The sequence below is a fragment of the Triticum aestivum genome, chromosome 5A (genome assembly GCF_018294505.1).
Source record: "Triticum aestivum cultivar Chinese Spring chromosome 5A, IWGSC CS RefSeq v2.1, whole genome shotgun sequence".
Lineage (NCBI taxonomy): Eukaryota > Viridiplantae > Streptophyta > Magnoliopsida > Poales > Poaceae > Triticum > Triticum aestivum.
Window position 1 is genome coordinate 576,075,372 of NC_057806.1, and position 25,148 is coordinate 576,100,519.

Consider the following 25,148-nt stretch of genomic DNA (forward strand, 5'->3'; position numbering starts at 1 on the left):
CCACAACATGACTGCGATTGTGCCGAAAGAGGAATTTTGAAGGCAAATCACAACTGTTGGTTTTTAAAATTGGATCGCAATTGCAAATCACAACTGTTGGTTTTTAAAATTGGATCGCAATTGCAAGTATTAAAGTCAGGTCGCAACTGTAAGTTATCAAATGGGGGCCGCAACTATAAGTTTTTAGTAGGGGTTGCAGTTGCAAGTTTTCAAGTTGGATCGAAACTGCAATTTTTTAATATCTAAGTATTTAAATGTGATCGCAACTACAAGTATGACGGCACATTTCAGCATCAGCCATAGCTGCTACAACAAAACTACCAAACAGCTGCACCTCATCGTCAACCTAACAACTACAGCTCCTCCTTCCAGAGGGAGCCGTTGCAACTTAGAAGTTGCAGCCCAAACAAACACACCCTAAATTGTCCAACGTGTTACCTTGGCTTCAAGATAGTATAGTATTATGATTACCATCCAACGAAGGGGTGAATAACAAAATGAAAGAAGCAAAAAAAGTCCACAATCTTGGCTTGAACTTGCAAACGACGACATGATAAAAGATAGCTGAAGCAAACTTGACAGAGAGACATCATGCTGGCATGAATCCAGACGGTCTCATTCACAAGCAACCTTGCAAGCCTATCCTTCCAAGGTTCTTGACACAAACAAGCTTGACGCTGCCAATCTGACAAACCTTGAACAAACCCTGCATACAAAATCGTAAATACATCTCGTCTTAGTGGAGGTCCGTGGTGTGGCCATGTGGTTCGTTGGACAATACATCCAAATAAAATTTCAGGGTCAGAAAACTGACCACTACAGACCGCAGCACATTAACTCAAATGCTCTTCATGGGTTTTTGTGACAGGTCCCTGCGGCGCGTCTTCACAAGTGAGGTCTCCAACTCCTGCAGCATAAACAATGTAAGATGAGAAACTGTGTTGAAGTACAACCAAAACAAAAATACTATGTGCGCCTGCTTGCGCCTTTAAAAAGGACCATTTTTAGAACATCTCGAAATTCAGAGCAGGCATGAGAAAAAAAAAGGTAACCATCGGTCTTCATCCCTCATTATCCGATTAAAACAACACGAATTATTCCGGGCCTCTGATCCATTCAACTGCAAACAGATTCTTCAATGGGGAATTCTAAAAAATGCATAATGTGCACAGCACATTTATCTGTATAATTCAATTTTTTTCTTATTTCCATATGTATTCCAACATTAGAAAGCAAAGATTAGATTGTTTCACTAACAGCAAAGGTTGACAAGCAAATGATGCGTTATGAATAGTCTCACCACTAACTATTCGATCAAGTTTCCACCCAACATAAGGTGTGCCTGATCCCTATAATTATTTAAAGCATCTTCAATTTTGTAGTTACTGATGCACATTAACCAACCCGTGGCTGGGAGCCCTACCTAATGGTCAAAAGTAAAGCCAATGGTTCACCTGGTCAGCAATGAGATAATATTTATGTGCCTTACTATCTCATTGAACGTCGGCCAGCACAGCACCAAGCTGCCACCGGACCAAACATCAGGGACACAGCGAAGACCATGCCCACGCTCAAGATCCAGGCGGCTCAGGCAGCAACGCCACCGCCCATCTGCTGAGGAGCGCCACCTGGTCCCGCTAGGGCTCAAGGATGGCGTCACCGTGCGGACAAGACCTGCTGCCCCCATCCACCACTCACGCAAAGTCCAGCGATAGGGTTTTGCCACCCGTCTCTCCCGTTGGGAGCAACGCTGGGGCCTTTTTTTCACTATGTATTTCATTTAATAAAATGTTTTCCCCTTGATCTTGAAACATCCTAAATTCATCATCTATCCAAAACCCAGAGAAGATCAGAATTTCTGTCCAGATGCTGCTTGGATATGGAACACTCTGCTAGTAGCACATTTATAAGCCATATAATCACCAGATAGAGCCAACCTCCCTAAATGATTGGAAGATCAAGGCCTCATAGCAGTTGAACACTTACAGAGCAAAAGGCACACAATTTCACATGGCACAGCATTGTAATTCCCTCCAGGTTGACTGTTAATTTAAATACCTAAAGCTTATCTTAAGTATCTCTTATTATGATTCTCAACATTCTAGACTGTTCAACTGGATGAATTGAACAGATAAATCAACTTTCGAAGATCTAATACACATAAGAGTGCTTAGTTAACTACTTCAAAAAAACGTTCAGAAAGAGCATCAATTCTCTAGCTACCTTTTGGAATAGTTGTCACTAAAGTCCATGGTAAGTTCCTTCACATCTGTTTTCTTCTGACATAAATTTCTTATTCTTTCCAAGCATAACGGCAATTCCCTTATACTGGAATTAAGTACTCACTTCAGATAAAGCATCATTAACGCCAGTATTGCCAAGAGCATAGAGGATTACAAAGTCAACAAATATTTCATATTAAAACGTCAATATCACGACACAAACGCACCAAATAAATATTCATTATGAAGTCCACATACATGCAGTTGCATAGTAACTTTAGTAAAACGGTATTTATTAAATCATAAATATCAACGATGCATTTGCATTTATCATTAATTAGACACACCCGATACCAACTGTCATGGGAAAGAACAACAAAGAGAAGTAATATGTTTGGCTGACCTGAACAGAAATGTTAGGGGACACCGCCTTTGTCCAAATACTTTCCAAATCATAGTACTCTCTTGCTCTTTCTTCAAGCGCGTGGATGATGATACTTCCTAAGGTTAATTGTTCAGAACAAGTGCAAAACATAAGTGATTAACACAGGAGCCACTTCAAAGACAGGTACACCACGATTACAAAATTCTAAAACACAAGAAACTAGACTTCAGACCATCAGATACTGACTTCAACAAACTTAATCAGAAATAAGGTACTACCATTTCAAACCTCAAACTAAAGAAACTAGAGACACCCCATTTCTTTCTTTTTTTCTTTGGCCAGATCTGTGCCTGAGCCTCGAGTATCTTTTCATTCATACATAGAGAACAGCTCTACAACAGAAGCCAAGAGGCTCAAGACACAACTGACATCGACATCAAAAAAAGAAAAGAAAGAAGCACAAAAAAGCCAGCTGCTATTCCCCGCAGCAAATATGACTGTCTAGAGCCTACCAATCTCCACAGTCTGCACCTTCCCTTAATTTTGATTGCTAGACCTTGAAACGATGTCCGAAGGTCAGGCACCCTTGATCACAGTAATTCCAGTGTTCCCAGATAGACCACATAGTTACTAAGCCTTTTCACATGTCTGCTTGAAACATGACCCAGAAGGGTGCCCACCAATCATTTAAGATGGAAGCCAATTGTGTTATTAGCTGCTGCTCTCTTATCCAAGACAAAATCTCCCATGAAATTCGTCTCGTGAACACGCACAAGCACAGCAGATGACAGATAAACACTCGCTCTTGGTCGGGAAAGGGACACCCTAATATCCATCACAGGGCTTCGTCACTCTAAAGGATCAGCTATCAAACAGAACAGTTCAAGGAAGCTAGCCAGCTAAAGTACTTGGCCTTTATAGGTGCCGCTAATTCAAGATTAATTCCAGCAAACTTCAATGGTGGAAGCCCGGTATAAAGCCTTGTACAAGGAAGTTACTGAATATTTCCTAGAGCTGGCCCAAAACCATGCAAAAGAAGGATAGTAGCGTGGGAGCCACAAATCATAATGATTAAATCTGGTCTAGACTCTAGAGATAAGCCTCTGCCTTCTGTTTCCTTTTTCTTTAAAGTTTATATAAGATCCTTTAGACAGGATCCTTTGGTATGTTTAGATTTGACAGTTAGGGTTCCTTCAATTGCTAAAATTAAATTTCATCGTGACATTTGTCTATGTCTATCCATTGCTAAAACAAATTTTACAAAGAAAATTGCAGGGATACATATGAAGTTTAGATGTTACCAGAATCAATGACAACCCACTTTCCAGCTTGCTGGCCTTCTACACTCGGCATCAATATTCGATTAGAACCCTTCTGTTTCTGCTTTATCTGATGAAAAAGGACAATTTCAGTATCATATTAGGATAGCCCGTCTGCATGATCACAAACTTCAAATCACATGGCACGGCCACTGAAGCAGGCTTGTAAACTCCACATGGCACAGGAGAATATATCCTAAAATACATTAAACCACATTAATTCTAAAAACCATACAAATAACTGAGAAGGCAGAGAACCTCAGAACTAAGCCAGCTCTTTAATAGCCCCCAGTTTGTGATGGAGGGGGGCATTGATAATTAATTTTCTACAGTCCCCTTACACTGTGGCAGCACGGTTCATGCAATTGCCTCAGGGGTTAACTACCCGCTTCAGTCCAATCCGAATCACCCATCATGAAACTGGTGCACACTGGGAACCAAACCATCTTTGCAGTTACATCCATATTAGTCACATTTGCAGACGAGTCCACCAAAACACTAAAAGCAAAATTGGTTAATTCTATGGAAACAAATCATTGGACCCTTAGGGATTCCTAGAGCTAAAATCCGTTAGCTAGCTATATAATACTTCAAGATAATTCATGGAATGCAAAACAATCATGTTGCGTCCACGCGATTTCCAGTCACAACATCACCAAAGTAGCAAACATTGGCCCAAATCATACATTTACAACAACAGAGAGGAGGGGGGCTTGCCTTGTAAAGTATGGCCTGAGCGATGTTGCGGACGTGCCAGTCGGAGCGGCCGGTGGCGACGACCATGTAGTCCGCACAAGCGCCGCCGTGGAGCCCGCCCTCGCCGACGGGGAACACACGCACGTCCCCCGCCCGGACGTCGTGCAGCACCTTCTCCACCTCCGAGAGCTCGATAAGCTCCGCCGGCCGGGCCGACGAGGCGCCGGCGGAGGAGAGGAGGCGCGGGAGAAGGTGCGGCGGCGGGCGCCATCGGCCGAGGGCTCGGGATCGAACAGCGGAGAACATCGGTGCGGAGGAAAGGGGGTTTCTCTTCGCCCAGAGCTTTTACGATTTCCACCCCGAGGTCGAGGAGCGACCAAAAAAAGAGCTCTGCTTAGACCTAGGTTTTTTTTCTCTCTCTCCTGCAGTACAGTAAATCGGTTTATACGATGACGTGGCCTTATTTTCTTTGATCTCCCACTGTTTTGTCATCTAACGTGGCCCTCTATCTGTCCACAGGCCTGTTCAGACATCATTTTTTCCGCAAACCAGGGGAGGGGGGCTTTGCATGCGCCCAAACCACTATCACGCACGCATCCATGCCCTTTTCCGCCCGAAACTGTCCGCATTCATGCTGCTCTAGAGCGGCAGCTACGCATTGATGTCGGTCCTGAGCAGACGTGACCTCTCACTGGTGCCAACATTGAAGCAACTCGCTCGCCTAGGACGCCGTCCGCGCCGTGTCCCCGGTTTCCGCGTCTGGGATGGTGCAGAAGACGTGTTGTGTGAGCGCAAGGCGATCACCCAGAGATAGTGCACACTTGTGCCATGTGGATAGCTTCTTCTCAAGATTGTCGACGAGAGGGAGAAGATCAAGCCCTAAATCTTTGAAGTATAAATACATGCTTAAGTCGACATCTGCATCGATCCCTAAATTGGGGTTATGAAGTGTTGATGAAGCCGGTGAGAGAAAGTGGCAGTGGAGAGAGGGAGAGTGAGCAGTGTGAGAGGTGTGAGGGGATTTAAGGCGCGGTTTCGAAAAACAACGTGCCATCTCCCTCTTTGTCCCTGGGCATGCCATTCTTGCGCTTGCTCGAGTATGGCTCGCTGAAAATAGCTGATGCGACTACCATGTTTTGAGTTTTGTGCTATGCGGCCCAAAATTGCATCCCATGGGCCTGACGGAGTGTTATGCAAGTAACCAAACAAGTCGTTGTTGAAGAAAAAAAGAGTAGCCTGAGAGCCCAAAAGCTTGTGATCTCTTTAGTCCGACTCATCCAAATATTTTGTCGTAGCTCCACTGCGTACAGAGAAACCGTGCATTCGTAGGATTTGTCGTTATACTGCCATAATGCCATATCTTAAACAGACTTTGTGTCGAACCAGCATGACGAAGACACATTTGTTGTCACCTGTCGGGTCATGCGACATAGTTTCCATCTTCCTGGTCGAGGAGGTGGCAATATTAGGGAGACTTGAGGCAGCTCTAGCTTTTACCTAGTCTTCGCCGTCTCACTAGTAGAAAAAGGGTCAAATGTGAAGCATATTAGTGCCGGTTTGAATTTGAGCAGGCACTAATGCGACCATTAGTGCCGGTTCCAACGGCTAGGCGGGCGGGCATCATTAGTACCGGTTCGTGGGCAACTTTTAGTACCGGTTCATGCCACGAACCGGTACTAATGAGTCCACTGCGGTTGTGGTCAGGCTGGGGCCCCCACTAATAGAGTTTCTTAGTAAGCTGATTTTTAGTCCCACCTCGCCAAGAGAGAGGCAGTATGAGCGGTTTATAAGTCGTGAGTGCAGAGATAATGACGAAGAGGCGTAATGCTCACCTGCACGTTGATTAGCTTCAAGCCTTTCGGAACAACATAGATTGCACTGAGCTATGTGCAGTGCAGTCTACACTATTCCGAAAGGCTTGAAGCAAATTAACCAGCATTGCACCTCTTTTTTTATTTTTAATAACTTATTTGAACTTCGGACTTCTTTTGTGTTCAGTATGCAGCATTCAAAGCGACGTCATCAATTTCCAACATGTTCTGACATTATTTGTTATTTTTCGGTCATTTACCTAATTGTTTAGAGAGCTAAATGACCGTGAAATTGAAAATCACTACAAAATGAACTCTGAAAATGTTGAAACTTGGCATGGTATCATCATTTCGCCCGCATAGCATGTGCAAAAGAGTAGAGAGGGTCACGACAAAAACTGGACGCACTTCGTGTACAAACTGGACAAACTCTTTCGGAGTATCAGGGTTTCGGATGAGAACTCATCTGTTACACGGGCACTTCAATATTTTTTAAACTTATTTGAACTTCGGACTTCTTTTGTGTTTAGTATGCAGCATTCAAAGCGACGTCATCAATTTCCAACATGTTCTGACATTATTTGTTGTTTTTCGGTCATTTACCTAATTGTTTAGAGAGCTAAATGACGTGAAATTGGAAATCACTACAAAATGAACTCTGAAAATGTTGAAACTTGGCATGGTATCATCATTTCACCCGCATAGCATGTGCGAAAGAGTAGAGAGGGTCACGGCAAAAACTGGATGCACTTCGTGTACAAACTGGACAAACTCTTTCGGAGTATCAGGGTTTCGGACGAGAACTCATCTGTTACACGGGCACTTCAATGTTTTTTAAACTTATTTGAACTTCGGACTTCTTTTGTGTTCAGTATACAGCATTCCAAGCGACGTCATCAATTTCCAACATGTTCTGACATCATTTGTTGTTTTTCGGTCATTTACCTAATTGTTTAGAGAGCTAAATGACCGTGAAATTTAAAATCACTACAAAATGAACTCTAAAAATGTTGAAACTTGGCATGGTATCATCATTTCACCCGCATATCATGTGTGAAAGAGTAGAGAGGGTCACGGCAAAAACTGGACGCACTTCGTGTACAAACTGGACAAACTCTTTCGGAGTATCAAGGTTTCGGACGAGAACTCATCTGTTACACGGGCACTTCAATGTTTTTTAAACTTATTTGAACTTCGGACTTCTTTTGTGTTCAGTATGCAGCATTCATATAGTATCATCATTTCATCCACATAGCATGTGCAAAAGAGTAGAGAGGGTCACGGCAAAAACAGGACGCACTTCGTGTACAAACTGGACAAACTCTTTCGGAGTATCAGGGTCTCGGATGAGAACTCATCTGTTACACGGGCACTTCAATGTTTTTTAAACTTATTTGAACTTCGGACTTCTTTTGTGTTCAGTATGCAGCATTCAAAGCAACGTCATTAATTTCCAACATGTTCTGACATCATTTGTTGTTTTTCGGTCATTTACCTAATTGTTTAGAGAGCTAAATGACGTGAAATTGGAAATCACTACAAAATGAACTCTGAAAATGTTGAAACTTGGCATTGTATCATCATTTCACCCGCATAGCATGTGTGAAAGAGTAGAAAGGGTCACGGCAAAAACTGGACGCACTTCGTGTACAAACTGGACAAACTCTTTCGGAGTATCAGGGTTTCCGACGAGAACTCATCTGTTACACGGGCACTTCAATGTTTTTTAAACTTATTTGAACTTAGGACTTCTTTTATGTTCAGTATGCAGCATTCAAAGTGACGTAATCAATTTCCAACATGTTTTGACATCATTTGTTGTTTTTCGGTCATTTACCTAATTGTTTAGAGAGCTAAATGACGTGAAATTGGAAATCACTACAAAATGAACTCTGAAAATGTTGAAACTTGGCATGGTATCATCATTTCACCCGCATAGCATGTGTGAAAGAGTAGAGAGGGTCACGACAAAAACTGGACGCACTTCGTGTACAAACTGGACAAACTCTTTCGGAGTATCAGGGTTTTGGACGAGAACTCATCTGTTACACGGGCACTTCAATGTTTTTTAAACTTATTTGAACTCTGGACTTCTTTTGTGTTCAGTATGCAGGATTCAAAGCGATGTCATCAATTTCCAACATGTTCTGACATCATTTGTTGTTTTTCGGTCATTTACCGAATTGTTTAGAGAGCTAAATGACCGTGAAATTGAAAATCACTACAAAATGAACTCTGAAAATGTTGAAACTTGGCATGGTATCATCATTTCACCCGCATAGCATGTGCAAAAGAGTAGAGAAGGTCACGGCAAAAACTGGACGCACTTCGTGTACAAACTGGACAAACTCTTTCGAAGTATCAGGGTTTCAGACGAGAACTCATCTGTTACATGGGCACTTCAATGTTTTTTAAACTTATTTGAACTCCGGACTTCTTTTCTGTTTAGTATGCAGCATTCAAAGCGACATCATGAATTTCCAACATGTTCTGACATCATTTGTTGTTTTTTCGGTCATTTACCTAATTGTTTAGAGAGCTAAATGGCCGTCAAATTGAAAATCACTACAAAATGAACTCTGAAAATGTTGAAACTTGGCATGGTATCATCATTTCACCCGCATAGCATGTGCGAAAGAGTAGAGAGGGTCACGGCAAAAACTGGACGCACTTCGTGTACAAACTGGACAAACTCTTTCGGAGTATCAGGGTTTCGGACGAGAACTCATCTGTTACACGGGCACTTCAATGTTTTTTAAACTTATTTGAACTTCGGACTTCTTTTGTGTTCAGTATGCAGCATTCATAGCGACGTCATCAACTTCCAACATGTTCTGACATCATTTGTTGTTTTTCGGTCATTTACCTAATTGTTTAGAGAGCTAAATGATGTGAAATTGGAAATCACTACAAAATGAACTCTAAAAATGTTGAAACTTGGCATGGTATCATCATTTCACCCGCATAGCATGTGTGAAAGAGTAGAGAGGGTCACGACAAAAACTGGACGCACTTCGTGTACAAACTGGACAAACTCTTTCGGAGTATCAGGGTTCCGGACGAGAACTCATCTCTTACACGGGCACCTCAATGTTTTTTAAACTTATTTGAACTCCGGACTTCTTTTGTGTTCAGTATGCAGTATTCAAAGCGATGTCATCAATTTCCAATATGTTCTGACATCATTTGTTGTTTTTCGGTCATTTACCTAATTGTTTAGAGAGCTAAATGACCGTGAAATTGAAAATCACTACAAAATGAACTCTGAAAATGTTGAAACTTGGCATGGTATCATCATTTCACCCGCATAGCATGTGTGAAAGAGTAGAGAGGGTCACGACAAAAACTGGACGCACTTCATGTACAAACTGGACAAACTCTTTCGGAGTATCAGGGTTTTGGACGAGAACTCATCTGTTACACGGGCACTTCAATGTTTTTTAAACTTATTTGAACTCTGGACTTCTTTTGTGTTCAGTATGCAGGATTCAAAGCGATGTCATCAATTTCCAACATGTTCTGACATCATTTGTTGTTTTTCGGTCATTTACCGAATTGTTTAGAGAGCTAAATGACCGTGAAATTGAAAATCACTACAAAATGAACTCTGAAAATGTTGAAACTTGGCATGGTATCATCATTTCACCCGCATAGCATGTGCAAAAGAGTAGAGAAGGTCACGGCAAAAACTGGACGCACTTCGTGTACAAACTGGACAAACTCTTTCGAAGCATCAGGGTTTCGGACGAGAACTCATCTGTTACATGGGCACTTCAATGTTTTTTGAACTTATTTGAACTCCAGACTTCTTTTGTGTTTAGTATGCAGCATTCAAAGCGACATCATCAATTTCCAACATGTTCTGACATCATTTGTTGTTTTTTCGGTCATTTACCTAATTGTTTAGAGAGCTAAATGACCGTCAAATTGAAAATCACTACAAAATGAACTCTGAAAATGTTGAAAGTTGGCATGGTATCATCATTTCACCCGCATAGCATGTGCGAAAGAGTAGAGAGGGTCACGGCAAAAACTGGACGCACTTCGTGTACAAACTGGACAAACTCTTTCGGAGTATCAGAGTTTCGGACGAGAACTCATCTGTTACACGGGCACTTCAATGTTTTTTAAACTTATTTGAACTTCGGACTTCTTTTGTGTTCAGTATGCAGCATTCAAAGCGACGTCATCAATTTCCAACATGTTCTGACATCATTTGTTGTTTTTCGGTCATTTACCTAATTGTTTAGAGAGCTAAATGACGTGAAATTGGAAATCACTACAAAATGAACTCTAAAATGTTGAAACTTGGCATGGTATCATCATTTCACCCGCATAGCATGTGTGAAAGAGTAGAGAGGGTCACGGCAAAAACTGGACGCACTTCGTGTACAAACTGGACAAACTCTTTCGGAGTATCAGGGTTTCGGACGAGAACTCATCTCTTACACGGGCACTTCAATGTTTTTTAAACTTATTTGAACTCCGGACTTCTTTTGTGTTCAGTATGCAGTATTCAAAGCGATGTCATCAATTTCCAACATGTTCTGACATCATTTGTTGTTTTTAGGTCATTTACCTAATTGTTTAGAGAGCTAAATGACCGTGAAATTGAAAATCACTACAAAATGAACTCTGAAAATGTTGAAACTTGGCATGGTATCATCATTTCACCCGTACAGCATGTGCAAAAGAGTAGAGAGGGTCACGGCAAAAACTGGACGCTCTTCGTGTACAAACTGGACAAACTCTTTCGGAGTATCAGGGTTTCGGACGAGAACTCATCTGTTACATGGGCACTTCAATGTTTTTTAAACTTATTTGAACTCTGGACTTCTTTTGTGTTCAGTATGCAGCATTCAAAGCGACATCATCAATTTCCAACATGTTCTGACATCATTTGTTGTTTTTTGGTCATTTACCTAATTGTTTAGAGAGCTAAATGACCGTGAAATTGGAAATCACTACAAAATGAACTCTGAAAATGTTGAAACTTGGCATGGTATCATCATTTCACCCGCATAGCTTGTGCGAAAGAGTAGAGAGGGTCATGACAAAAACTGGACGCACTTCGTGTACAAACTGGACAAACTCTTTCGGAGTATCACAGTTTCGGACGAGAACTCATCTGTTACACGGGCACTTCAATGTTTTTTAAACTTATTTGAACTCCGGACTTCTTTTGTGTTCAGTATGCAGCATTCAAAGCGACGTCATCAATTTCCAATATGTTCTGACATCATTTGTTGTTTTTCGGTCATTTACCTAATTGTTTAGAGAGCTAAATGACGTGAAATTGGAAATCACTACAAAATGAACTCTGAAAATGTTGAAACTTGGCATGGTATCATCATTCCACCCGCATAGCATGTGTGAAAGAGTAGAGAGGGTCACGGTAAAAACTGGACGCACTTCGTGTACAAACTGGACAAACTCTTTCGGAGTATCAGGGTTTCGGACGAGAACTCATCTATTACACGGGCACTTCAATGTTTTTTAAACTTATTTGAACTCCGGACTTCTTTTGTGTTCAGTATGCAGGATTCAAAGCAATGTCATCAATTTCCAACATGTTCTGACATCATTTGTTGTTTTTCGGTCATTTACCTAATTGTTTAGAGAGCTAAATGACCGTGAAATTGAAAATCACTACAAAATGAACTCTGAAAATGTTGAAACTTGCCATGGTATCATCATTTCACCCGCATAGCATGTGCGAAAGAGTAGAGAAGGTCACGACAAAAACTGGACGCACTTCGTGTATTAACTGGACAAACTCTTTCGGAGTATCATGGTTTCGGACGAGAACTCATCTGTTACATGGGCACTTCAATGTTTTTTAAACTTATTTGAACTCCGGACTTCTTTTGTGTTCAGTATGCAGCATTCAATGCGACATCATGTGACATCATTTGTTGTTTTTCGGTCATTTACCTAATTGTTTAGAGAGCTAAATGACCGTGAAATTGGAAATCACTACAAAATGAACTCTAAAAATGTTGAAACTTGGCATGGTATCATCATTTCACCCGCATAGCATGTGCGAAAGAGTAGAGAGGGTCACGGCAAAAACTGGACGCACTTCGTGTACAAACTGGACAAACTCTTTCGGAGTATCAGGGTTTCGGACGAGAACTCATCTGTTACACGAGCACTTCAATGTTTTTTAAACTTATTTGAACTTCGGACTTCTTTTGTGTTCAGTATGCAGCATTCAAAGCGATGTCATCAATTTCCAACATGTTCTGACATCATTTGTTGTTTTTCGGTCATTTACCTAATTGTTTAGAGAGCTAAATGACGTGAAATTGGAAATCACTACAAAATGAACTCTGAAAATGTTGAAACTTGGCATGGTATCATCATTTCACCCGCATAGCATGTGTGAAAGAGTAGAGAGGGTCACGGCAAAAACTGGACGCACTTCGTGTACAAACTGGACAAACTCTTTCGGAGTATCAGGGTTTCGGATGAGAACTCATCTGTTACACGGGCACTTCAATGTTTTTTAAACTTATTTGAACTCCGGACTTCTTTTGTGTTCAGTATGCAGTATTCAAAGCGATGTCATCAATTTCCAACATGTTCTGACATCATTTGTTGTTTTTCGGTCATTTACCTAATTGTTTAGAGAGCTAAATGACCATGAAATTGAAAATCACTACAAAATGAACTCTGAAAATGTTGAAACTTGGCATGGTATCATCATTTCACCCGTACAGCATGTGCAAAAGAGTAGAGAGGGTCACGGCAAAAACTGGACGCTCTTCGTGTACAAACTGGACAAACTCTTTCGGAGTATCAGGGTTTCGGACGAGAACTCATCTGTTACATGGGCACTTCAATGTTTTTTAAACTTATTTGAACTCTGGACTTCTTTTGTGTTCAGTATGCAGCATTCAAAGCGACATCATCAATTTCCAACATGTTCTGACATCATTTGTTGTTTTTTGGTCATTTACCTAATTGTTTAGAGAGCTAAATGACCGTGAAATTGGAAATCACTACAAAATGAACTCTGAAAATGTTGAAACTTGGCATGGTATCATCATTTCACCCGCATAGCTTGTGCGAAAGAGTAGAGAGGGTCATGACAAAAACTGGACGCACTTCGTGTACAAACTGGACAAACTCTTTCGGAGTATCACAGTTTCGGACGAGAACTCATCTGTTACACGGGCACTTCAATGTTTTTTAAACTTATTTGAACTCCGGACTTCTTTTGTGTTCAGTATGCAGCATTCAAAGCGACGTCATCAATTTCCAATATGTTCTGACATCATTTGTTGTTTTTCGGTCATTTACCTAATTGTTTAGAGAGCTAAATGACGTGAAATTGGAAATCACTACAAAATGAACTCTGAAAATGTTGAAACTTGGCATGGTATCATCATTCCACCCGCATAGCATGTGTGAAAGAGTAGAGAGGGTCACGGTAAAAACTGGACGCACTTCGTGTACAAACTGGACAAACTCTTTCGGAGTATCAGGGTTTCGGACGAGAACTCATCTGTTACACGGGCACTTCAATGTTTTTTAAACTTATTTGAACTCCGGACTTCTTTTGTGTTCAGTATGCAGGATTCAAAGCAATGTCATCAATTTCCAACATGTTCTGACATCATTTGTTGTTTTTCGGTCATTTACCTAATTGTTTAGAGAGCTAAATGACCGTGAAATTGAAAATCACTACAAAATGAACTCTGAAAATGTTGAAACTTGCCATGGTATCATCATTTCACCCGCATAGCATGTGCGAAAGAGTAGAGAAGGTCACGACAAAAACTGGACGCACTTCGTGTATTAACTGGACAAACTCTTTCGGAGTATCATGGTTTCGGACGAGAACTCATCTGTTACATGGGCACTTCAATGTTTTTTAAACTTATTTGAACTCCGGACTTCTTTTGTGTTCAGTATGCAGCATTCAATGCGACATCATGTGACATCATTTGTTGTTTTTCGGTCATTTACCTAATTGTTTAGAGAGCTAAATGACCGTGAAATTGGAAATCACTACAAAATGAACTCTGAAAATGTTGAAACTTGGCATGGTATCATCATTTCACCCACATAGCATGTGCGAAAGAGTAGAGAGGGTCACGGCAAAAACTGGACGCACTTCGTGTACAAACTGGACAAACTCTTTCGGAGTATCAGGGTTTCGGACGAGAACTCATCTGTTACACGAGCACTTCAATGTTTTTTAAACTTATTTGAACTTCGGACTTCTTTTGTGTTCAGTATGCAGCATTCAAAGCGATGTCATCAATTTCCAACATGTTCTGACATCATTTGTTGTTTTTCGGTCATTTACCTAATTGTTTAGAGAGCTAAATGACGTGAAATTGGAAATCACTACAAAATGAACTCTGAAAATGTTGAAACTTGGCATGGTATCATCATTTCACCCGCATAGCATGTGTGAAAGAGTAGAGAGGGTCACGGCAAAAACTGGACGCACTTCGTGTACAAACTGGACAAACTCTTTCGGAGTATCAGGGTTTCGGATGAGAACTCATCTGTTACACGGGCACTTCAATGTTTTTTAAACTTATTTGAACTCCGGACTTCTTTTGTGTTCAGTATGCAGTATTCAAAGCGATGTCATCAATTTCCAACATGTTCTGACATCATTTGTTGTTTTTCGGTCATTTACCTAATTGTTTAGAGAGCTAAATGACCGTGAAATTGAAAATCACTACAAAATGAACTCTGAAAATGTTGAAACTTGTCATGGTATCATCATTTCACCCGCACAGCATGTGCAAAAGAGTAGAGAGGGTCACGGCAAAAACTGGATGCTCTTCGTGTACAAACTGGACAAACTCTTTCGGAGTATCAGGGTTTCGGACGAGAACTCAACTGTTACATGGGCACTTCAATGTTTTTTAAACTTATTTGAACTCCGGACTTCTTTTGTGTTCAGTATGCAGCATTCAAAGCGACATCATCAGTTTCCAACATGTTCTGACATCATTTGTTGTTTTTCGGTCATTTACCTAATTGTTTAGAGAGCTAAATGACCGTGAAATTGGAAATCACTATAAAATGAACTCTGAAAATGTTGAAACTTGGCAAGGTATCATCATTTCACCCGCATAGCATGTGCGAAAGAGTAGAGAGGGTCACGGCAAAAACTGGACGCACTTCGTGTACAAACTGGACAAACTCTTACGGAGTATCAGAGTTTCGGACGAGAACTCATCTGTTACACGGGCACTTCAATGTTTTTTAAACTTATTTGAACTCCGGACTTCTTTTGTGTTCAGTATGCAACATTCAAAGCGACGTCATCAATTTCCAATATGTTCTGACATCATTTGTTGTTTTTCGGTCATTTACCTAATTGTTTAGAGAGCTAAATGACGTGAAATTGGAAATCACTACAAAATGAACTCTGAAAATGTTGAAACTTGGCATGGTATCATCATTCCACCCGCATAGCAGGTGTGAAAGAGTAGAGAGGGTCACGGCAAAAACTGGACGCACTTCGTGTACAAACTGGACAAACTCTTTCGGAGTATCAGGGTTTCGGACGAGAACTCATCTGTTACACGGGCACTTCAATGTTTTTTAAACTTATTTGAACTCCGGACTTCTTTTGTGTTCTGTATGCAGGATTCAAAGCAATGTCATCAATTTCCAACATGTTCTGACATCATTTGTTGTTTTTCGGTCATTTACCTAATTGTTTAGAGAGCTAAATGACCGTGAAATTGAAAATCACTACAAAATGAACTCTGAAAATGTTGAAACTTGCCATGGTATCATCATTTCACCCGCATAGCATGTGCGAAAGAGTAGAGAAGGTCACGACAAAAACTGGACGCACTTCGTGTATAAACTGGACAAACTCTTTCGGAGTATCAGGGTTTCGGACGAGAACTCATCTGTTACATGGGCACTTCAATGTTTTTTAAACTTATTTGAACTCCGGACTTCTTTTGTGTTCAGTATGCAGCATTCAATGCGACATCATCTGACATCATTTGTTGTTTTTCGGTCATTTACCTAATTGTTTAGAGAGCTAAATGACCGTGAAATTGGAAATCACTACAAAATGAACTCTGAAAATGTTGAAACTTGGCATGGTATCATCATTTCACCCGCATAGCATGTGCGAAAGAGTAGAGAGGGTCACGGCAAAAACTGGACGCACTTCGTGTACAAACTGGACAAACTCTTTCGGAGTATCAGGGTTTCGGACGAGAACTCATCTGTTACACGAGCACTTCAATGTTTTTTAAACTTATTTGAACTTCGGACTTCTTTTGTGTTCAGTATGCAGCATTCAAAGCGATTTCATCAATTTCCAACATGTTCTGACATCATTTGTTGTTTTTCGGTCATTTACCTAATTGTTTAGAGAGCTAAATGACGTGAAATTGGAAATCACTACAAAATGAACTCTGAAAATGTTGAAACTTGGCATGGTATCATCATTTCACCCGCATAGCATGTGTGAAAGAGTAGAGAGGGTCACGGAAAAAACTGGACGCACTTCGTGTACAAACTGGACAAACTCTTTCGGAGTATCAGGGTTTCGGATGAGAACTCATCTGTTACACGGGCACTTCAATGTTTTTTAAACTTATTAGAACTCCGGACTTCTTATGTGTTCAGTATGCAGTATTCAAAGCGATGTCATCAATTTCCAACATGTTCTGACATCATTTGTTGTTTTTCGGTCATTTACCTAATTGTTTAGAGAGCTAAATGACCGTGAAATTGAAAATCACTACAAAATGAACTCTGAAAATGTTGAAACTTGTCATGGTATCATCATTTCACCCGCACAGCATGTGCAAAAGAGTAGAGAGGGTCACGGCAAAAACTGGATGCTCTTCGTGTACAAACTGGACAAACTCTTTCGGAGTATCAGGGTTTCGGACGAGAACTCAACTGTTACATGGGCACTTCAATGTTTTTTAAACTTATTTGAACTCCGGACTTCTTTTGTGTTCAGTATGCAGCATTCAAAGCGACATCATCAGTTTCCAACATGTTCTGACATCATTTGTTGTTTTTCGGTCATTTACCTAATTGTTTAGAGAGCTAAATGACCGTGAAATTGGAAATCACTATAAAATGAACTCTGAAAATGTTGAAACTTGGCAAGGTATCATCATTTCACCCGCATAGCATGTGCGAAAGAGTAGAGAGGGTCACGGCAAAAACTGGACGCACTTCGTGTACAAACTGGACAAACTCTTACGGAGTATCAGAGTTTCGGACGAGAACTCATCTGTTACACGGGCACTTCAATGTTTTTTAAACTTATTTGAACTCCGGACTTCTTTTGTGTTCAGTATGCAACATTCAAAGCGACGTCATCAATTTCCAATATGTTCTGACATCATTTGTTGTTTTTCGGTCATTTACCTAATTGTTTAGAGAGCTAAATGACGTGAAATTGGAAATCACTACAAAATGAACTCTGAAAATGTTGAAACTTGGCATGGTATCATCATTCCACCCGCATAGCAGGTGTGAAAGAGTAGAGAGGGTCACGGCAAAAACTGGACGCACTTCGTGTACAAACTGGACAAACTCTTTCGGAGTATCAGGGTTTCGGACGAGAACTCATCTGTTACACGGGCACTTCAATGTTTTTTAAACTTATTTGAACTCCGGACTTCTTTTGTGTTCTGTATGCAGGATTCAAAGCAATGTCATCAATTTCCAACATGTTCTGACATCATTTGTTGTTTTTCGGTCATTTACCTAATTGTTTAGAGAGCTAAATGACCGTGAAATTGAAAATCACTACAAAATGAACTCTGAAAATGTTGAAACTTGCCATGGTATCATCATTTCACCCGCATAGCATGTGCGAAAGAGTAGAGAAGGTCACGACAAAAACTGGACGCACTTCGTGTATAATCTGGACAAACTCTTTCGGAGTATCAGGGTTTCGGACGAGAACTCATCTGTTACATGGGCACTTCAATGTTTTTTAAACTTATTTGAACTCCGGACTTCTTTTGTGTTCAGTATGCAGCATTCAATGCGACATCATCTGACATCATTTGTTGTTTTTCGGTCATTTACCTAATTGTTTAGAGAGCTAAATGACCGTGAAATTGAAAATCACTACAAAATTAACTCTGAAAATATTGAAACTTGGCATGGTATCATCATTTCACCCGCATAGCTTGTGCGAAAGAGTAGAGAGGGTCACGGCAAAAACTGGACGCACTTCGTGTACAAACTGGACAAACTCTTTCGGAGTATCAGGGTTTCGGACGAGAACTCATCTGTTACACGAGCACTTCAATGTTTTTTAAACTTATTTGAACTTCGGACTTCTTTTGTGTTCAGTATGCAGCATTCAAAGCGATGTCATCAATTTCCAACATGTTCTGACATCATTTGTTGTTTTTCGGTCATTTACCTAATTGTTTAGAGAGCTAAATGACGTGAAATTGGAAATCACTACAAAATGAACTCTAAAAATGTTGAAACTTGGCATGGTATCATCATTTCACCAGCATAGCATGTGTGAAAGAGTAAAGAGGGTCACGGCAAAAACTGGACGCACTTCGTGTACAAACTGGACAAACTCTTTCGGAGTATCAGGGTTTCGGATGAGAACTCATCTGTTACACGGGCACTTCAATGTTTTTTAAACTTATTTGAACTCCGGACTTCTTTTGTGTTCAGGATGCAGTATTCAAAGCGATGTCATCAATTTCCAACATGTTCTGACATCATTTGTTGTTTTTCGGTCATTTACCTAATTGTTTAGAGAGCTAAATGACCGTGAAATTGAAAATCACTACAAAATGAACTCTGAAAATGTTGAAACTTGTCATGGTATCATCATTTCACCCGCACAGCATGTGCAAAAGAGTAGAGAGGGTCACGGCAAAAACTGGATGCTCTTCGTGTACAAACTGGACAAACTCTTTCGGAGTATCAGGGTTTCGGACGAGAACTCAACTGTTACATGGGCACTTCAATGTTTTTTAAACTTATTTGAACTCCGGACTTCTTTTGTGTTCAGTATGCAGCATTCAAAGCGACATCATCAGTTTCCAACATGTTCTGACATCATTTGTTGTTTTTCGGTCATTTACCTAATTGTTTAGAGAGCTAAATGACCGTGAAATTGGAAATCACTATAAAATGAACTCTGAAAATGTTGAAACTTGGCAAGGTATCATCATTTCACCCGCATAGCATGTGCGAAAGAGTAGAGAGGGTCACGGCAAAAACTGGACGCACTTCGTGTACAAACTGGACAAACTCTTTCGGAGTATCAAAGTTTCGGACGAGAACTCATCTGTTACACGGGCACTTCAATGTTTTTTAAACTTATTTGAACTCCGGACTTCTTTTGTGTTCAGTATGCAACATTCAAAGCGACGTCATCAATTTCCAATATGTTCTGACATCATTTGTTGTTTTTCGGTCATTTACCTAATTGTTTAGAGAGCTAAATGATGTGAAATTGGAAATCACTACAAAATGAACTCTGAAAATGTTGAAACTTGGCATGGTATCATCATTCCACCCGCATAGCATGTGTGAAAGAGTAGAGAGGGTCACGGCAAAAACTGGACGCACTTCGTGTACAAACTGGACAAACTCTTTCGGAGTATCAGGGTTTCGGACGAGAACTCATCTGTTACACGGGCACTTCAATGTTTTTTAAACTTATTTGAACTCCGGACTTCTTTTGTGTTCTGTATGCAGGATTCAAAGCAATGTCATCAATTTCCAACATGTTCTGACATCATTTGTTGTTTTTCGGTCATTTACCTAATTGTTTAGAGAGCTAAATGACCGTGAAATTGAAAATCACTACAAAATGAACTCTGAAAATGTTGAAACTTGCCATGGTATCATCATTTCACCCGCATAGCATGTGCGAAAGAGTAGAGAAGGTCACGACAAAAACTGGACGCACTTCGTGTATAAACTGGACAAACTCTTTCGGAGTATCAGGGTTTCCGACGAGAACTCATCTGTTACATGGGCACTTCAATGTTTTTTAAACTTATTTGAACTCCGGACTTCTTTTGTGTTCAGTATGCAGCATTCAATCCGACATCATCTGACATCATTTGTTGTTTTTCGGTCATTTACCTAATTGTTTAGAGAGCTAAATGACCGTGAAATAGGAAATCACTACAAAATGAACTCTGGAAATGTTGAAACTTGGCATGGTATCATCATTTCACCCGCATAGCATGTGCGAAAGAGTAGAGAGGGTCACGGCAAAAACTGGACGCACTTCGTGTACAAACTGGACAAACTCTTTCGGAGTATCAGGGTTTCGGACGAGAACTCATCTGTTACACGGGCACCTCAATGTTTTTTAAACTTATTTGAACTTCGGACTTCTTTTGTGTTCAGTATGCAGCATTCAAAGCGATGTCATCAATGTCCAACATGTTCTGACATCATTTGTTGTTTTTCGGTCATTTACCTAATTGTTTAGAGAGCTAAATGACGTGAAATTGGAAATCACTACAAAATGAACTCTGAAAATGTTGAAACTTGGCATGGTATCATCATTTCACCCGCATAGCATGTGTGAAAGAGTAGAGAGGGTCACGGCAAAAACTGGACGCACTTCGTGTACAAACTGGACAAACTCTTTCGGAGTATCAGGGTTTCGGACGAGAACTCATCTGTTACACGGGCACTTCAATGTTTTTTAAACTTATTTGAACTCCGGACTTCTTTTGTGTTCAGTATGCAGTATTCAAAGCGATGTCATCAATTTCCAACATGTTCTGACATCATTTGTTGTTTTTCGGTCATTTACCTAATTGTTTAGAGAGCTAAATGACCGTAAAATTGAAAATCACTACAAAATGAACTCTGAAAATGTTGAAACTTGTCATGGTATCATCATTTCACCCGCACAGCATGTGCAAAAGAGTAGAGAGGGTCACGGCAAAAACTGGATGCTCTTCGTGTACAAACTGGACAAACTCTTTCGAAGTATCAGGGTTTGGACGAGAACTCAACTGTTACATGGGCACTTCAATGTTTTTTAAACTTATTTGAACTCCGGACTTCTTTTGTGTTCAGTATGCAGCATTCAAAGCGACATCATCAGTTTCCAACATGTTCTGACATCATTTGTTGTTTTTCGGTCATTTACCTAATTGTTTAGAGAGCTAAATGACCGTGAAATTGGAAATCACTATAAAATGAACTCTGAAAATGTTGAAACTTGGCAAGGTATCATCATTTCACTCGCATAGCATGTGCGAAAGAGTAGAGAGGGTCACGGCAAAAACTGGACGCACTTCGTGTACAAACTGGACAAACTCTTTCGGAGTATCAGAGTTTCGAACGAGAACTCATCTGTTACACGGGCACTTCAATGTTTTTTAAACTTATTTGAACTCCAGACTTCTTTTGTGTTCAGTATGCAGCATTCAAAGCGACATCATCAATTTCCAATATGTTCTGACATCATTTGTTGTTTTTCGGTCATTTACCTAATTGTTTAGAGAGCTAAATGACCATGAAATTGAAAATCACTACAAAATGAATTCTGAAAATGGTGAAACTTGCTATGGTATTATCATTTCGGAGTATCAGAGTAGAGAGGGTCACAAAAAAACTACTCAGAAATAAATAGAAGAAAATAAATAAAGCAGAAATAGCATAAAACTATATAAAAAATTACTCAGAATCAATTGAAGAAAATAAATATATCAAAAAAGAAAAAAATATATAAAAATTACTCAAAAATAAATATAAGAAAATAAATATTGCAGAAAAGAAAAAACTATATAAAAAATTTGTTGGGGCGCTGCCTAGTGGGCCTACCAGACCTAGGGTGTGCAAATGCAGGCACAGAAGGGCCAGCAGACTCACAGGGCAGCGCGCCCTAGTTAGGCCCAGAAGACAGATATATAGAGAAGCTCGAAGGAGCAGCCGCGGCTGGGTTTATAAACCAGTGCGGCTGCCCTTCGCTCGGCGAGGTGGGACTAAACATTGTGCACTGCCGATGGCAACGCACAACCATTAGTACCGGTTGGTGGCTCCAACCGGTACTAATGATTGGGCCTTTAGTACCGGTTCGTGGCACGAACCGGTACTAAAGGGGCTGTTTCCCGCCCCTTGGCCTGGCGAAAATTGGCCGCGCCTCCTATATATATGGCACTTACGAAAAATTCAGTTTCATCGACCACTTTTTCTCGATCCAACTTCTTCGCCGCGTCCGTCGCCCATCGCGCGCCGCCCTCGCCGCCACTGCCGTCGCCCCCGCCACCCGTCGTCGCCGTCGCCCCCGCCGCCCGTCGCCGCCGCCTCGCCCGCCGCCCGTCCCCGTCGCATCGCCCCCCGCCGCCCGTACGCCGCCGCCCCCTGCTCGTACACACACACATTGTTTTACTTATTTCCTATTTTTTGTTGTTTAGATTCATGTTAGATAAATTACATAGATAATAATGTTAGAATGTTAATGTTAGCTAGATGAATTATATGGAAAAGATGTTAAATATTAATGTCAATTTTAGATGAATTAGCTAGATATTAATTAGGTATATATATGAGATTTGAAGTAGTTGAATTAATATAACTAGTTTATTTTTAGTATGAAAATTAATAGAACAAGTTTATTTTAGTAAGAAAATTTAGGTATATGAGATTTGATGATCTGATCAAAATATTACTATATAGAACTACCTACTTTATTTTAGTAAGAAATTAATAGAACTAGTTTATTTTTAGTAAATGCTTAGTTGAATTAATAGAACTAGTTTATTTAGTTGAATTAATAAAACTAGTAAGTGCTTAATGTTTCACCTATATATGAACATATGTTAGATATTAATGTCTAATGTTAGATGAATTAGATATAAATTATATGTTAGAAATATATTTAATTTAGTTATATGAGATTTCATTATCTAATTAACATTTTATTATATAGAACTAGCTACCTTATTTTTAGTAAGAAAATTAATGGAACTAGTTTAGTTGAATTAGTTGAATTAATTAGTTAAACTAGTTAGTTGAATTAGTTCAATTAATTAGGTATATTTTCGTAAGTGCTTAGTTGAATTAGTTCAATTAATTAGTTGAACTAGTTGAATTAACAAAATTAGTTGAATTAATAGAACTAATAAGTGTTTAATGTTTCACCTATGAACATAGGAATGTCGTCTGACGACGAACACGATTTCATTATGTGCGAATACTGCGAAGACCAGTGCGGCCTGTGCGGCAGAAATTTTTTAGTTGATGATAGACGCTTCAGCATCAAGCTAGATGAGAACTTCGAAGTGGATACAGTAAGTCACAACGACAAGTCTTTTTTCGTAATTAAGCATGACTTATGCTTCATTTGCTTCAGCTTTTAATTTTAATTTTCACTATTCTACTAGCGTATCCCCTGCCATGCAAGAATTTTTGTCTTGGATAAGATAGGTTTTAGTCCTAACGAAACTATGGAGGTAAAAAGAGTTTACTTGAAGCCTTCAACGTCAAATTATACAATGCAGACACATACACCTATTTTGAATGCAAAACTTGGCAAGCACTATGCAAGGCTTATGCATTTGAGCCTGATATGGTTATCACCTTTGGTATTCGTCCGGAAGATGATATTGAAGGTAATAGAGATATCTGGGTTGATGTGCAGACGCCTCCAGTTCTACCATTATGTGAGTTTCTCAACCATATTTATGTCTTCGATATGAGATTATTTGAACCAGTTGAATAATTAATAGATCTCAATTTATATTGACAGCTTACTTCCAATCAAGCAAACGTGTCCGACGCTTGGTAGACATGACCGTCCACTGTCCCGGGGCTGAACTAAACTGCGAGGAGACAAGTCATTATGTTTCATGGCTTGAGGATCTTGATGCTGTCAAGACAAATTTCTTTCCTGCACTTAGAAATGTTAGTACTCAAAACATGCGACCAATAGTGTTCGTACTGAACTACGGTCACATATATTTAGGAAAGATGGTAAGATTTCTACTATTTCTTCTCAGTGCATCTTTTGCATACATTATTTTTTAAGCTAAACTTCATTGCTAAGTATGTTACTATAAGATGTTCTTCAACAGGGACTCCCGATGAATGTTGTGCCTGATTGGGTCGAGACTAAAGGTACCATGAATTTGTTAGCTTACGGCTAAGATATCCTACAATGCACTTTAGTGCATTCAGGATTTCTAATAGCGAGGAATGCTTAATAGTAAAAGACTAGAGCAAAATTGTGAACGATCACAGAGAAGTACTAGGGGGCAGCAATCAGAAGCGCAACCCACGATTAGGAGACAGGTTCATCTGCATGCTCCAATATGATGAATCAGCAAAGCTATACATATTCTATGCTATTTTACCTGAAAGAGAGCAGCAGGAGTGATTAATTAGCTAGTTCATGCTCTTAGTACTTGTCCTCTCATGTCCGTGTTCTTCGTCCTGAACTTAATCTCAAAGAGTGATTTGCTTTTGTGGTGTTATGAACGCTTATAATATCATTACCATGTTGAACTCGATGATATCTTTGCTATGAAAACCGTTGGTGATGATATATATGATGCAAGAGTTTTTATATTAATATGATGATGATGATGATGAGTTATTATATCATTTATGAAAGAAACTGCATATTAGTTTCAACTGGATGGATTCTAACTAAGTGATCAAGTATATGCCATATCCATATTACCTCGATCACTTAAGTAGGTGATCAAGTATATATAATATGGATATGACATATACTTGA

At 39.9% G+C, this 25,148-nt stretch overlaps 1 protein-coding gene across 1 annotated transcript; it reads right to left on the reverse strand.

The window, feature by feature from the left end:
- Positions 1-418: 418 nt before the first annotated feature.
- LOC123104930 (protein Iojap-related, mitochondrial) lies at positions 419-5,004 on the reverse strand. Its single transcript, XM_044526874.1, has 5 exons — positions 4,644-5,004; positions 3,909-3,996; positions 2,626-2,723; positions 815-907; positions 419-706 (listed from the first exon to the last, which is right to left on the reverse strand). The coding sequence occupies exons 1-4, from the start codon at positions 4,926-4,928 to the stop codon at positions 839-841; spliced, it is 540 nt and encodes a 179-aa protein (XP_044382809.1). The 5' UTR covers positions 4,929-5,004; the 3' UTR covers positions 419-706; positions 815-838.
- Between the last annotated feature and the right edge of the window lie 20,144 nt (positions 5,005-25,148).